Raw genomic sequence first — 16,255 nt, forward strand, 5'->3', positions numbered from 1 at the left:
TGCCGATATTCTGGTTACCCCAAATATTCCCCCAGACTCCCCTCACCTGTCTAACTCTGAGGGGCCTCATACCCAGCACAGCTCTCCCCCTGCTGGAGGGTCTTATTCATGTTCCACATGTGGGAAATGTTTTGTGTGGAAATTAAGTCTTGACAGACATGTGAGATCCCACACTAGTGAGAAGCCCTATTCATGTGCTGAGTGTGGGAAATGTTTTGCACAGAAATCAGTTCTTGCCATTCATGAGAGAACTCACACTGGCGAGAAGCCTTATTCATGTGCTGAGTGTGGGAAATGTTTTGCATATAAATCACATCTTAACAGACATAAGATAAATCACACTGGCGAGAAGCCTTATTCATGTGCTGAGTGTGGGAAATGTTTTGCACAGAAATCAGTTCTTGCCATTCATGAGAGAACTCACACTGGTGAGAAGCCTTATTCATGTGCCGAGTGTGGGAAATGTTTTCGATCCAAAACAGAACTTGCCGAACATGAGAGAGCTCACACTGGTGAGAAGCCCTATTTATGTACTGTGTGTGGGAAGTGTTTTAGAATTAAAGCAGGCCTTGTCTCACATGAGAGAGCTCACACTGGTGAGAAGCCCTATTCCTGTGCTGAGTGTGGGAAATGTTTCAGCTATAAAGCAGGCCTTTTTATACATAAGAAAGCTCACACGGGTGAGAAGCCCTATTCATGTTCTGAGTGTGAGAAATGTTTCCGAAACAAAGCAGGCCTTTTAAAACATGAGAGAGCCCACACTGGTGAGAAGCCTTTTTCATGTGCTGAGTGTGGGAAATGTTTTTCAGATAAATCAAGTCTTGTCATACATGAGAGATCTCACACTGGTGAGAAGCCCTATTCGTGTCCTGAGTGTGGGAAATGTTTTATACAGAAATCACAGCTTGTCATGCACAAGAAAACTCACACTGGTGAGAAGCCCTATTCATGTGCTGAGTGTGGGAAATGTTTTGTACAGAAATCAAATCTTGCCATGCATAAGAAAAATCACACCGGTGAGAAGCCTTATTCGTGTGCTGAGTGTGGGATATGTTTTATACGTAAATCAGATTTTGTCATGCATGAGAGAACTCATACTGGGGAGAAACCCTTTTCATGTGCTGAGTGTGGGAAATGTTTTGCACGGAAATCAGAACTTGTCATACATGAGAGATCTCACACTGGTGAAATGCCATATTCATGTGCTGAGTGTGGGAAATGTTTTGCACGGAATTCACATCTTGTCAGACATGAGAGATCTCATACTGGTGAGAAGCCCTATTCATGTCCTGAGTGTGAGAAATGTTTTGGGCGTAAATCACTGCTTGTCCTACATGAGAGAGTTCACACTGGTGAGAAGCCCTATTCATGTGCTGTGTGTGGGAAATGTTTTGCACAGAAACCAAGTCTTGTCAGACATGGGAGATCTCACACTGGGGACAACCTCCATTCATGTACTGAGTGTGGGAAATGTTATGGGTTTAAATCACTGCTTATCTCACATGAGAGATCTCACACTGGTGAGAAGCCCTATTCATGTGCTGAGTGTGGGAAAGGTTTTGCAGGGAAATCACATCTTGTCAGACATGAGAGATCTCACACTGGTGAGAAGCCCTATTCATGTGCTGAGTGTGGGAAATGTTTTGGTGATAAAGGAACCCTTGTCAGACACGAGAGAACTCACACTGGTGGTCAGTAAGAGTCAGTGAAACATAGCCGGAAGTAGAGAGGATGGAAAGTGGAGTGCAGCGGCCAATAACAGGCTTGTTCAGTTCCACCTCTTCCTCTCTCATCACTGGTGAGAAGCTCTATTACTGCACTGAGTTTGGGAAATGTTTTGGCCATAAATATTAAGGTGCCCATACACTCATGGATTTTCTCATTAAATTCCTTGCAGATTTGATTTATCTGCTGGAAATTGATCCCCCAAAATGTCAGATCGATCAAATTGTGATCCATTTTAAACAAAAATTAATTTAACCCATTCAGGTTCCGTCGTTTTCACGTGAGAAATGTTCACCTCCCATTCATTAGCCTATAACTTTATCACTACTTATCACAATGCACTGATCTATATCTTGTTTTTTCCGCCACCAATTAGGCTTTCTTTGGGGGGGGTACATTTTGCTAAGAGCCACTTTACTATAAATGCATTTAAACAGAAAGAATAAGAAAAAAAATGGAAAAATTCATTATTTCTCAGTTTTCAGCCATTATAGTTTTAAAATAACACATGCCTCCATAATTAAAACTCACGTATTGTATTTGCCCATATGTCCCGGTTATTACACCGTTAAAATTATGTCCCTATCACAATGTTTGGCGACAATATTTTATTTGGAAATAAAGGTGCATTTTTTCCATTTTGCATCTATCACTATTTACAAGTTTAAAATAAAAAATGTTTAGAAATATTTCATCTTTACATTGATATTTAAAAAGTTTAGACCCTTAGGTAAATATTTACATGTTTTTTTTTTTTATTTTTATTGTGATGGATTTTTTTTATAGTAAACATTTTATTTGGGTACTTTTGGGAGGGTGGGAAGTAAACAATAGATTTATAATGTAAATGTGTGTTAATTCTTTTTTTTTTTTTCAGGTGTAGTATTACTTTTTGGCCACAAGATGGCGGCCATGAGTTTGTTTACATGACGTCACTCTAAGCGTAGCACGCGCTTATAGTGACACATCGGGAAGGGAACGGCCAGAAAAGGCGCAGCTTCCGAGAGAAGCTGTCGCTTTTTCAGCGAGGGAGAGGAATCAATGATCGGGCTCCATAGCCTGATACATTGATTCCTTGGCTACCGAATCCGCGGGCAGGAGTGCGCATGCACGCGCACGATCGGCCGCGGGAGCGCGCGGTAGCGCGCATGGTTCCTGGACGTAGAAACTACGTCCAGGAACCAAAATAGGTTAAAGAATCGATTGGACAGCATGGAAAATGTAAAACAATCGGGGGCGGGGCAAGAGCATTGGCAGATTAAGGCCTTTAGCTTTGCACTGCATCGAATAGTGCAACTCTGCAGTTCGATCGATTTTCAATATACTCCCTGCTGGAATCTATTGGGGATTGATGTGCAGTGTATGGTAGGAATGGATTCCTTCTGAATTGAAACAATCATTTTTGGAACATTGGTGGAAATGTGTAAGTGTATGGCCATTTCCAATGTTGTTTTTATATCTTGCTAGATGCACATGGCAGCATGTTTACACTGAATCCTGAGGACTCTCTCATGTTGCTCAGTGCATTGGTTTGTAAAGCATCGAAGACCCTGAACTGAGGTGACATGATGAGATAAACGTGGGTACATATAGTACTAAGGTACAGCAGCAGTGGTGTCACTGTGGGCCCATCTGCTGTCAGTCTGGTCAGCATTGCGTGTGTGAGGCTGAATGAGTGAGTGGAGTGTTTGCATAACAGCGCTGTTATTCTAATGTGTGTTGTTGTCACTGACATGTAACCATTTTTTTATATTTTTGTATTTGCAAAATTTGAATCCATAAAACTCCATGTTGTTCCACCTATAGCTGACTTAACATTTGTATTTAGGCAAGGTCTGTGTACACTTAGTGTGCCAGCCAGGTTTCATGTACTCCTTTAGTGACTTGATCCTTTGTATATGAGGTTTGTTCCCATTTATCCCAAATCCCCTTTTCCCCCGTATACGTTTAGTTCTAAGCTTAGTTAGCACTTGCCTGAGTTAACTTTTATATTTCTCATTGTAAGGGTTAATAAACCAGGTGCTTTGTCGATGCAAGTGAGGCAGGATCTGCTGTAACATGCAGCCACAGCTCACCTGAAAAGTAAATAAATGCCGAATCACTTATATCTGGCTGAACAAGATAGCTTCTGATAGCAAGATAGTACTGAAAAAAAATATGATTTGTTTTTTGTTGAAAGCTGAATGATTCAGATATTATGTCTCACTGATATGGCTGCTGTGCACAATTCAGAGTCAGAATTTACCCCTCAAAATGAATATAAGAATGTGAGACTCCAGGAAAGTTCTGTGTACTATTGTTGCTACACAAACAATTCATTATCTGTTTAGCTTATTTTCCCTTTATGTATAGGAGGATCTGTTTGAGTCATGAAACCACAAGGCAATTCTTGAGTTCAAAAAAATTCAAAATCGCACTTTATTGTATCAAAAAGATTATCAAAAGGTAAAAACTTGTGTATTTGTCAATAAAAATTTTTCATAACATGAATGTAGAACATTATTCCGTTTTGACAGATAGTAGACACAATATGCTTTGTTTAATGAAACTGTACATTTTATGCAGCGACACTAGTCTGTTTTGGGTTGGTAACCCTTCATCAGGCTTTTACAAAGCACCAAAATATATCTACAAATCAAACAAATGTACACAAATTAACCACTTCAGGACGAGAGCAATTTTCACATATCAGCGCTTAAAGCAGTCATTTCTGCAAAAGGATTCCCGACCAAGTATTGAGTGCATAACTGAACATAATGATTTGAAGGTTGACTTTTTTTGTTTTAAAAACACTTTTCTTTTATTGGTCGGATGAAATATGCTAATTTTTTGAGATAGGAAATTTAGGTTTTCATGAGCTGTATGCCAAATTCATCAATATTAAAACAATAAAAGGCTTGAACTATTTCAGTTGTGTGTATTTGAATCTAAAATATATGAAAGTCTAATGTTTATCAGTACATTACAAAAAATAATGAACTTTATCACAATATGCTAATTTTTTGAGAAGATCCTGTATAACCCTGGTTATGAAAAGAGAAGGGTGAAAAGCATGCACTGAAATGCTCATAGGCTTGAAGGAGTGTTTATTTATCTTTGTATGTGTCAGAGTGGTGCAACTAAATATTTTAAATTAAAAAAATGTTTGGTTTGGGTCTGTTTTAAGTGATACAGCCATAGAAATATTATAGTAAGAACAAAGTAGCCAGGCATGTTGACAGAACACAAGCTAAAACAGACCATCTTAGATTATAACTAGCTTCGCTATGTCACCAGAAAAGTCCAGACATTCTCAATACAAAGGAAATCTACCAGGGCTCAGAGAGTATCAGAAGAGGTATATCGGGCATCAACCAAGGCCTAGCTCAGGCATGGGCAAACTTGGCCCTCCAGCTGTTATGGAACTACAAGTCCCACAATGCATTGCAGGAGTCTGACAGTCACAGTCACATGCATTGAGGGACTTGTAGTTCCTAAACAGCTGGAGGGCCAAGTTTGCCCATGCCTGGCCTAGAGTATTGAAATGATCTCATATAGAGGTATATGTGCACAGAGCAATTAAAAAAACAACCAGAAATGAAAGATGGCTATGAGCTAATTGTTACAAAAAGAAGTTCATGTTCTCCTTTTTCAGTCAAATTTAGTAATTCAGCTATTTTTACGCATCCCTATACGGCGTACGTTTTTCCGCATGGCAGCATACATGTACGCTTTCTTAAGCGTACTCTCGCGAGATGATCTCTTGCAATCCAGCATGGTTACGTGATGTGTTTGAGGCTTTTGATCTTTTCCGGCCTCTGTACATTAGTCGTTCCACCCTGATACTCTAACCCTTTGGTCACCTGACACAATCTACCTATCAGGGACCTTTGTTTTGTAACAATTAGCTCACAGCCAGCGTTTTTAAACCCTCTGGCTGCCATTTTTCATTGCACACTGTGTTTGCAGCTGATGAGTCATAACTGACGAAGGAGCTTATCAGGATGGGAGATGCTGGATTTTACTATATGCACATTTTTTTATGGAATTTGCAAGTGCACTACTTGTTTAAGCTTACTATGACTAAACAGTATTCCACTATGAGAGTGAAATCACTTGAACTGATAGAAAGCTGGCGGGTTCACAACTATAATGTGAGAGACGACACTATCTCCTCCCCTAGACATGAGGCATCCTCAAGGCTAGATTAGGGTTTGATATCACAGAACAAACATGTTGAAAGTAATAGTATCTAAAATCCTCCCAATAACATACTCGGATCATGCCCCAATTTGGGTGACATTAAGGTATAAACAACGTGAAATGCAGCACAGAATATGAAGGTTAGAATCTAGTATTCTATAATATCGAGGAGTTAAGGAATACATTTTCATGCCATTGATTTTTTTGTTGTTTGTATGGGATTCAAAGAAATGTGTCATAAGAAGGGTACTAATAGTAATTAAAAGTAGGAGAAAATAATGAAAAAAAAGACAAAAAAACCAAACAGAATTAGTAAACAAGGAAGAAAAAAAACAGTCAAAAGTGATCCCTACACAAAGGACACCAGACAATTACATCCCATCAGATTAGAACGAAACCAACTGCTTCATAAAAGCCGTGAACAGGACTTCTAAAAAACTAGATCCTTTTAGAAAAAAAGAAGACAGGAAAAAAAAATATTCGAAAAAAAAGTCAGATACAAAAGAGAATTTTTACAAGAAAGGATAAATGTTCACTTAACTATCTATGAAAAACTATATAACATAAAGAGGAATTGTACTGAAAAAAATTAGTAAGGGAAAAATAAATCAATGCCTTACAAAGTGAAAAGCTAAAAAATTGAAAAAAGATCAAGAAACAATTAAATGATTTGTCGTGTAATTTGTTTGTGTTATTTGACCCACAATGAACTTGTAGATCATGATCTTTATTACTGACAGACAAGAAGAAACAACAGCAAAGACAAAATGACTGGGTCTCCACCTGGATTTGTGCAAAAATGCTGGTTTATTGTACCATAGTTATAGAAAAAACACACGACGTTTCGGCCAGCGGCCTTTATCAAGTGTTACACACACTGAGTGAAAACTCACATATAAATCACAAATTTTATCCTAAAACACACCCCTAAGGGCGGGCACCTACTTAATTAGAGAGATTTAAAGCAACAGCACATGGAATACAGTAGGTCACAAAAAACATCTTAAATTCCAATCCTCATTAAGTCCATCTGGGACCAAAGTGTTCAAAGTGAACCTCCAGACTAAAAATTGACTCAGCAGCACTGGAAAGGCCTGGTGTTTCTTTAACAGTTTCACAGCATCAGAACTTTTTTTCTCTTATACAAGCCTCATTTTTAGCTGCACAGAAAAAAACTGCCCGGGCATTTTTCCCCTAATGCTGTGCAAAGCATGATGGGATTTCTGATGTTGTTGTTCTCGTTCAACTGTTTTGGTGCATTTTTTTTTTTTTTTACATTTTGAATTTGACATTTGAAGCCTAGGATGCGCAGCTGGGAGGGGTGATCAGGACACAGGACAGTTGGAACTGGGTCTCCTGCTCCTTGTCACCTGCTTTCAACCAAAAAGATGGCTGCCCCCATGACAAAGATGGCAGCCCCCATGAATCACAATCATTTGCCTGTTCTTTTAAAACAGGGTGTGTAAGAGATTATATTACCTATCTATTCTAATTAACATAACTAATGTAACTTAATGACAGTATGTTTGTTTAGGCTGAAGTTCCCCTTTAACCTACTGATCCATCTACTTTCCCTTCTTAGGAGGGTTGTTTCATTGTCCATTCCTTCTCCAGCTTTGACTTTCTCCAATACACACCATCTTAATTCGCTCACCATGTGGTTGCAATCATAAAAATGTTTACCTACAGGGGAATAACAATTCTTTTCAGGATCATTGATGTACTTCCTGTACAATCTTATGTCACTTCTATGCTCATTGATCCTTACTCTGATGGGTCTGGCTGGATGTTTGTCCAACATAGCCCATCCCACACGGGCACAACATAGCCCATCCCACACGGGCACAACATAGCCCATCCCACACGGGCACAACATAGCCCATCCCACATGGGCACAACATAGCCCATCCCACATGGGCACAACATAGCCCATCCCACACGGGCACAACATAGCCCATCCCACACGGGCACAACATAGCCCATCCCACACGCAGGGCCGGATTTGTACTTTTTACCACCCTAGGCCCGTTGTCAACTCCCCCCCCCCCCTTCCCTTTTCCTTCTGCTCATCCTAACTTCCTAAAGCATTTAGGCCGGTCATGGGACGTTTCTATCCCATCCCAAAGGTCCCCTCCAGTGCTGCCCTGTAGCCGCAGCTCAGATAAAACTTCAGAGTAGCACAGCAGAGCAATTTTAAAGGAAACCTGTAGCGAAAAAAATCTGCCATTGGGATAGATTTACCTCGGGGGAGGGGGGGTTGAGGGTGAAGCCTCTAGAATCTAATGAAGCTTCCCCTGTCCTTCTCTGCTGCCCCGATTCAGCACTGCCACCCCCACCCCCATCCCCTTTCCCAGTGAAATTAACAATATATTTACACTGTGAGCTTCATGCAGGCGCAGTGTCAGCTCCTTGCTCAGGCTCTGGCGTAAATAGCCGAGCCCGATTGGATCTGCTTTACAGCACAGACGCAAGCCGACCACAAGGGGGCACAGTACAGCAGACCTGATCGGACTACACTATTTCTGCCGGAGTCCAAGCGGAAAGCAGCTACTGCACCTGCACTAGGTGCACTATTCAGGGCGAACCAGCGGTGGAAGCTGTAGTGTACCTGGGCGGAGTTTCCAGGGGGCCAGAGCTGAATCAGGGGTTCTAAGGAGGATGATGGAAGCCTCAGTGTCTAGAAGCTTCCCCCTCCAGAGTAATATAACTCCCGGGGCACTTTTTTCATTACAGATACTCTTTAATGCAGTGGGGTGCTATGCAACAGCACACTTCTATACAGCACTTGACATGTCACATGATATGCAAGAACACCTGGGAGCTGTACAGAAGTATGCAGCATAAGGCCTGGTTCACATTGGAACTAAAAACCGCACTGTTAGTGGATGGTGACGGAACAGATTCTAACAGATCCAATTAACCTATTAATCCGTTCCCATTGCTCCGTTAGAATGGATCCGTTCCTCCGAACATACTGAAAACTTGTGTCTACAATTTTTCTGGATCAAAGGACACACATTGACCATGTGCTAACGGAACAGATAAATTATTGATACCTTTAAAAAACGTATCCGTTTTAGGCCTCTTGCACACTACATGCAATTACAATTTTTTATACAATCCAATTTTTGATTCTGATTAAAAACATAGCAGCACGCAGTACTTTTTTTAATCGGATTCATAAATTGGATCGTATAAGAAGAAAAAAAATCAGAATCACATGTAGTATACAAGAGGCCTGAGACGGATACATTTTTACAGGGATCAGTTTTTATCTACAGTGTGAGCCGAGCCTTAAAGTGACCAGAGATGAGTCATGTGGCTGTTTTTTTACTTACCCGGGGCTTCCTCCAGCCTCAGAAGCACGGATGCGTCCCTCGCCGTCCTCACGCGTGCCTCCCGCAGTCTGCCCGGAATCCTCGTTCAGCTGCAATAAACTGGTAGAAGGCTCAGTCTGACTGAGTGACGTCAGCCGCAGAAGGTCCGCGCATGCACAGAAGGCCTCCTGCTGACGTCACACAGCCGCTTACTGGAGAAGATTGCGGCTTAACGGAGGACCGCAGGAGGATGGCGAAGGACGCATCCATGCTTATGGAACTGGAGGCAGCCCCGGGTAAGTAAAAAAAAAACCAGCCACATGACTCATCTCTGGGTCACTTTAAAGTGTCTAGGTGTAATGAACAGAGGAGAGTTTGGATCTGCCATTCGAGTAGGTAGAATACCATGCTGTGCTGGATAGGGTGTCAGTGGTAAGGGATTTCACACACTGGTTTCTAGTTGTACAGCAATGTGCTGTAGTTGTACAGAAATGTGCTGCCTGGCTGTGAGCCTCCCCTCCTGCCCAGAGGAACGTAAACTTACTTTTCTTTCAAGGTCTGCACCTCTGCCCTGGGAGTCTATACATCACTCCCAGCGGCATAACAAACCCTCCCCACCACTATTCCTTAGGATGGAGTGCTGGGGAAGAGCAGACGTCATATCAACGAATGCAGCAGATGCTGCTCTAACAGTGTAGAAGCAGAAGGAACATGGCAGCGAGACACAGAACAGGAAGGGGGAGAAGCAGGGGGAGTGCAGCTATACATTACAGTCAGCTAGGTGTAGATTGCAGAGCTAGTTACCGTACACATGGTTAAGCTGAATTATTTTCCTGCACAATCTCCTGTATCCCCGCCCCTCCGAATTTCTGATAGGCAGGAGCAAGCAGGAGGGTGGGGAAACAAAGGGCTGGAAGCTGAAGTTTTTTTCTAAAGCCTCTTCTATGACTTCTATAGGCTGATTCTGAAGGGGGGCGGAGAGACAACCATTGAATGACAGCGGGCAGAGCTGCAATGATGCGGCCACTGCTCCTGTCATATTAGCAAAGCTACCCGCTCTGTCCCTGTCTGTAGCCACCGCTGCTGCACAAACAGATATGCTACTAGGTGCAAAGGAAAGCAGCAGGCGGCTGCAGACAAATTAACACTGCAGCATCATTGTAGGGAATAGCATGGGCGGCTATTAGGACACTGCTGTCTGTTTTTAACCCGCCCCTTCCTTGGCTCCGCCCTAGTCCCGAGCCTATTCGGCCTGCCCACAAATCCGGCCCTGCCCACACAGGCACAACATAGCCCATCCCACACGGGCACAACATAGCCCATCCCACACGGGCACAACATAGCCCATCCCACTCGGGCACAACATAGCCCATCCCACACGGGCACAACATAGCCCATCCCACACGGGCACAACATAGCCCATCCCACACCGGCACTTGAGAAAATATATGTCGTAATATGTCGGCGCTATAGAAATACTAAATAATAATACTAATAATTTGGAGTCACACAGGAAAAATTTCCATTGACCTTAATGGGCGTGCCCTTTGTGGGATGAGCTATGTGGTCCCCTCTAATGATACTCCCACAATTTTGACAACTCAAACATGGGAATGTTTTCTGACTGCAGACAAGAAGAAACAATACAGCACCACCCGTCCGTTATAAATAACCCCACCCACTATTACCATATTTTATCTAATACAACACTGTACAGGTTAAGGGCTCTGCCTCCGACACGGGAGGCCAGGGTTCAAATCTCGGCTCTTCCTGCTCAGTAAGCCATCACCTATTAAGTGAGGAGACCTTGTTCAAGACTTCCTAACACTGCTACTGCCTATAAGTGCGTCCTTGTGGCTGCAGCTCAGGCTGCAATATGTCACATGTGAACTCCTTGTGTACATCCCGAGTCCCAACCAGGGAATGCTTCATTCAGGAAAACTCTGTCTAATACTTCTGTGCAAAACCAAAGATCCTTAGTGACATTTACTGCAGTAACCAAGTAAGCTAACCAACCATTCATCAATGTGACCCCCTTATCTGGTGACTCCTCTACCTGGTAAAATGCCTCTGTACCTGTGCCAGGTACCATGCTCAGACCGGGCAACTAATGTCAGTTAGGGCGTGACAGGAGGCTGGTGTGGCCAAGAAAAGCAGTCCATGGAGCTCGACGGTATTAGTAAATCCAATTAAGCCAGGGAGTCAACCAGTCCACACCCAGATCCTTCAGGGTGCAATGATCCACAACAGCAAAAGAAAAAACGACTGGGTCTCTACCTGGATAAATGCAGTTATAGCACTGATTTTTATTGCACCATAGTGATAAAACAACACAACGTTTCGGCCGATGGGCCTTTATCAAGTGTTACAGCACAAAATCAATACTCACAAATATATCACACACCATGGATAAAAAACACGGGCACAGACTTAAAGAATACTTAAAGAACACTTGGCCAAAATTTTTAAAGGGGGCAGTACACTTCATGCAACGAATGTTCATAAAAGTTCATAAAAAGCATTTTAAATTGAATTCATTGTTCAGTCCATTAGGTGCTAAAGTACTTAGCTTATTAATCCATCTATGTTCTCGTCTCAATAACGATATCTCTCCATCCATTCCTTCTGCAGTAACGACTTTTTCAAGAACGAACCAGCGTAGTTCTCCCACCATATGATTACAATCATAAAAATGTTTCCCTATGGGAGAAACAAGTTTCCTGTTAGGATCATCATGGTACTTTCTATACAGCCGGATGTTATTCCGATGTTCATTGATTCTCACTTTCACCTCTCGGGAAGTTTGGCCCACATAGCCCATCCCACAGGGGCATTTTAAAAAGTAGATGACATTAGATGTAACACAAGAAAAATGACCGTTGATATTGATTTTATAGCCCCTGGTGGGATGTCTAATGTGGTCGCCTTTTATGGTGCTGGAACAGTTTTGGCAACAGGAAACAGTACCCATCTTTTTTGGCAGAAAGGTCCTCTGCTGAGCAATGTGTTTTTTAATATCAGCTTTCACTAGTCTGTCGCAAACATTTACCTTTACAATAAACAAAAGATGGAGGGAGGAGAATACTTTAGACAACAGAGGGTCTGCTTCAATAAGTGACCAATTTTCTGGTCACTTAGGCTGGTGTGGAGCTGCAAGCTCCGGGCATAGTACATAGGCATGCTGCCAGCTAGTGTAGGATTGTCCAGGTTAGGTGTCACACTGACATTCCATTGGTTAGCTTACCAAGTTACTGCAGTGAACAGCTAGGAATCCCTGATTTATAACAGAAGAGTATTGACAATCCCTGTATTTATGCAGAGGCAGCCGAGAGCATAATTTGGATTGCTTGTGATATTGTAACGATCGGTGAAGCACAGAGAGTATCTGATTACCGGTGATCTGCAGTATCACTGAGAATACAGATATATACCAGATTATAAGTGATCTGCAGTATCACCGATAATCCGATATACTAACTAACCTCTGTTCACCTGAGTAGAGTGTAGTGTTTGGTGTAACAGTAACACTTTGAGGACTAGGCCTCAGTGCAGCAAGGAGTACTGCACAGATTCCTTCTGCAGACCTGAGCTCTCCAAGACGGGAGAAGTCAGACTGACAGTAGGAAGGATGTCTGAAAGTGACCCTCAGGAGGAAGGGTCGCTAACAGAGCGAGGAACCGCCTCTAACGGTAAGGTCGGTTCTCGAGGTCTGACAAGCCAGGTCGTACACACACGGACAGATACAGTACAGGATCAGAAGACAAACGCGGAGTCTAAGTACAGGCAGGGTTCGGCAACGGGGTATCAGATATATCGAGGTACAGAATCAGGAGTCTGAGGCGGAGTCTAGGAACGAGCCGGGGATCGGCAACAGAGTATCAGAAATATCGAGGTACAAGATCAGAGTTCAGGAGGGTAGTCAAGGCAGGCAAAAGGTCATAACAGATAATCACAATCAAACTAGTACTTTAGCTATCAACAGAATCTAGCTAAGTGTAGGATTACAGCTCCAGCTGGTCCCGGCACACTTGCGGATCTGACTACGGATCTGGGTGCTCCCACATATGTGATCGCAACGCCAGACAAAGAGCAAGTGAACAGCCTGCAGTATATATACACAAGGACCTTTCCAGGACTTCCCTGATTGCTGGACCAATGAGAGTTGTGGAAAATGTCAGCTGACCCGCCTGGTCAGCTGACTCACTTTTGGCTGTTATTTAAACTCAGCCTCTGTGCGCGCGCGCGTGTCACTCTGAGCCTTGGTGGACTATCAGTCCCAGCCATACCAGTACTGTCTAGCAATGTATTTTGTGAACCGCTTGCGGGGGCCTTCTCCAATGCGGATTCCGCCGTTCTCAATGCGGATTCCGCAGTTCCCAATGCGGATTCCGCCGCTCTGCCTAAACGGCATGCGGCGGTTATTCCGCGTTGTGACGCCCTGCTGGACGCGGAAACAGCCGCCTCACTATGAGAGACGGTGGCTCTTCCGCGTTTCCTCACAGATATACCGTATTTTCCGCTGTATAAGACACACTTTTTCTCCCCAATAATGGGGAGAAAAAGTCCCTGCTTCTTGTTCAGCAATTGCAGAGAATCAGCGACTTACTAATGCCCGCTCATATGACCCGCCACAACGACGGGGATTCCCTGAATCGGCCCCCCATGGGATCTGCTCACCCCTGCCTTCACTTCCTCCCGCTGTCTCCTGCCCCCCGTAGAGATAATTTTAATGGCACAGACCCTTCTTGTTTCATGCGGCTCCCCCTAGTAACGGCTTGTGCTGATGATGCAATCAGCTGAAAGTGTAACTGTCGGGCATAAAATTAAAAATCAATTCTTTATTTTTATCTGGTAAACAAGTAAAATGGATGCTAACCAGGCAATCCAAAAGGTAAAAATCAGTATTACTTTTTTTGTTGATAAATGATCATTCCCCAAGTTACCTGACTCATATTTGGTACATTGCCGCACAAAGCAAGTTGCTGGGTTTTTTTTTTTTTTTTGCTTTTTTACCTTCCTCTCAGACTTGAAGAGACTCCGTAACAAAAATTGCATCCTGTTTTTTATCATCCTACAAGTTCCAAAAGCTATTCTAATGTGTTCTGGCTTACTGCAGCACTTTATACTATCACTGTCTCTGTAATAAATCAATGTATCTTTCCCCTGTCAGACTTGTCGGCATGTGTCTGGAAGGCTGCCAACTTCTTCAGTGTTGTGGTTCTGCTATGAACTCCCCCTTCCAGGCCCCTCTCTGCCCACTGCCTGTGTGTTATTTAGATTAGAGCAGCTTCTCTCTTCTCTCTTATCTTTTACAAGCTGGATAAATCGTCCTCTGAGCTGGCTGGGCTTTCACATACTGAGGAATTACAAACAAAGGCAAAGCTGTTTGCAGGAAGAAAAGAGCAGCCTGAAATTTCAGTGCATGAGAACAGGGGGAAAGAAACACACAGATGATCTCTTGAGATTCAAAAGGAATGCTGTATACAGCCTGCTTGTGTATGGATGTATTTTTTTATGTGTGGACATACTGTACATCAACCTACTTCCTGTTTTGGTGGCCATTTTGTTTGTTTACAAACAAAGTTTTTAAAACTGTTTTTAACCACTTTTAATGTGGCGGGGAGCACCGAAATTGTGACAGAGGGTAATAGGAGATATCCCCTAACGCACTTGTATGTTTACTTTTGAGCGATTTTAACAATACAGATTCTCTTTAACTAATGCAGCCTGATTGGCTGAAGCCTCTTTCCCTCCTTTTATCCCCTCCCACACCTCTGTTCCTCTCTGATTTGCCAATATTTCTCATGCTGAGACAATGCACTTTCTATTGCTTAGCTGGGTGGGAGTGCCTGAAGACTGGGAGGAGGGTGGGCAATGCCTACACAATCAGGCAGAGGAGAGTAAGGAAGGAAATTACATTAGGATTGGCTTCAAGATAGACACAGTTAAAATGAAGAAGCCTAAGAAGGCTTTTGTCTTTTTGTCTATAGAAAAATCACTAAAATCAAAAGGTGGACAGTACAATACATATGTTATGTAAGTAGAGCAAGTATTTATCTATTTATATATGTGATTTTGTTTTCTGAGATAGTATGGCTGACAGCTCCTCTTTAAGGCGTTAACTAGGGGGAGCCGTGCGGAAGGGAAGAGGTCTATGGTCCCTGAGGGCACCATAGATTAGGTAAGACACTGCCCCTATACACTTCTACTCACAGGGGAAGTGGAGACATGGGGGAGCGGAGACAGAGCGGTGGGGACAGAAGGGGACAGCCACTCTGGATTTACGATGTCTCCCCATCACGTAGAGTAGTCTGTGATGTGATGTATTAGCAGACTAGTGGTCTTATCTATTCTTCAATTCACTTTATTGTCATTGTGTAACACAACGAAATTACTTTTCATGACAACCCCACGGTGCATATAGGGAACATAGTGACAGTAACCAGGAAGAGAAGAAATTATACACATATGCCAGGTATTGCAGATATTTAAACAATTTGTACACAGTGTTAATTATTTCAGAGATGATTCAGAGTTCATCAAGTTTATGGCAGATGGGAAAAAGCTGTCTTTCAGTCTGTTTGTGTGTGTGCGGATTGATCTAAAACTAGGGGTGGGACGGCGAATCCGGCGAATCCACGAATCCCTCGAATATTGAGAAATATTCGAGATTCGTGGATTCGAATCCCGACGACATTTCCCCCTTAACTAATCCGCCGAATCCCGCTGCATCCCTGCGCGCAGCCGCCGATCCCCCGCTCGTCCTCTTCCGACCCCCCCCCCCCCCGCGCCTCCTCTGCTCGCCCCTTGCATAGATGTGAGCATCGGCTCACCTAACACCTGCCCTGGATTCTCTACCTGCCACCAGCGCAGAGCCGCAGACCTCTTGTTTCCTCCTCTGTTCCCTCTAGTAACCGCCCGGCGCTTCAGTGATGACGCGTATGCAAATGCCGATCACTAGGGGGAACAGAGGAGGAAGCAAGAGGTCTGCGGCTCTGCGCTGGCGGCAGGTAGGGAATCCAGGGCAGGTG

The 16,255-nt window shown here is 43.2% G+C and overlaps 1 protein-coding gene across 1 annotated transcript in view; it reads left to right on the top strand.

Annotated features, from left to right (window-relative positions):
- The window catches only part of LOC137535384 (zinc finger protein 585A-like), an 84,963-nt gene extending 82,699 nt beyond the window's left edge, over positions 1 to 2,264 (top strand). The window contains exon 5 of the mRNA XM_068257214.1: positions 148 to 2,264. Within this exon, the coding sequence (XP_068113315.1) occupies positions 148 to 1,699 (1,552 nt within the window). The 3' untranslated portion in view covers positions 1,700 to 2,264. The remainder of the gene's footprint in view (positions 1 to 147) is intronic.
- The last annotated feature ends 13,991 nt before the right edge of the window (positions 2,265 to 16,255 follow it).

The sequence above is a fragment of the Hyperolius riggenbachi genome, chromosome 10, assembly GCF_040937935.1.
Source record: "Hyperolius riggenbachi isolate aHypRig1 chromosome 10, aHypRig1.pri, whole genome shotgun sequence".
NCBI classification, from domain to species: Eukaryota; Metazoa; Chordata; class Amphibia; order Anura; family Hyperoliidae; genus Hyperolius; species Hyperolius riggenbachi.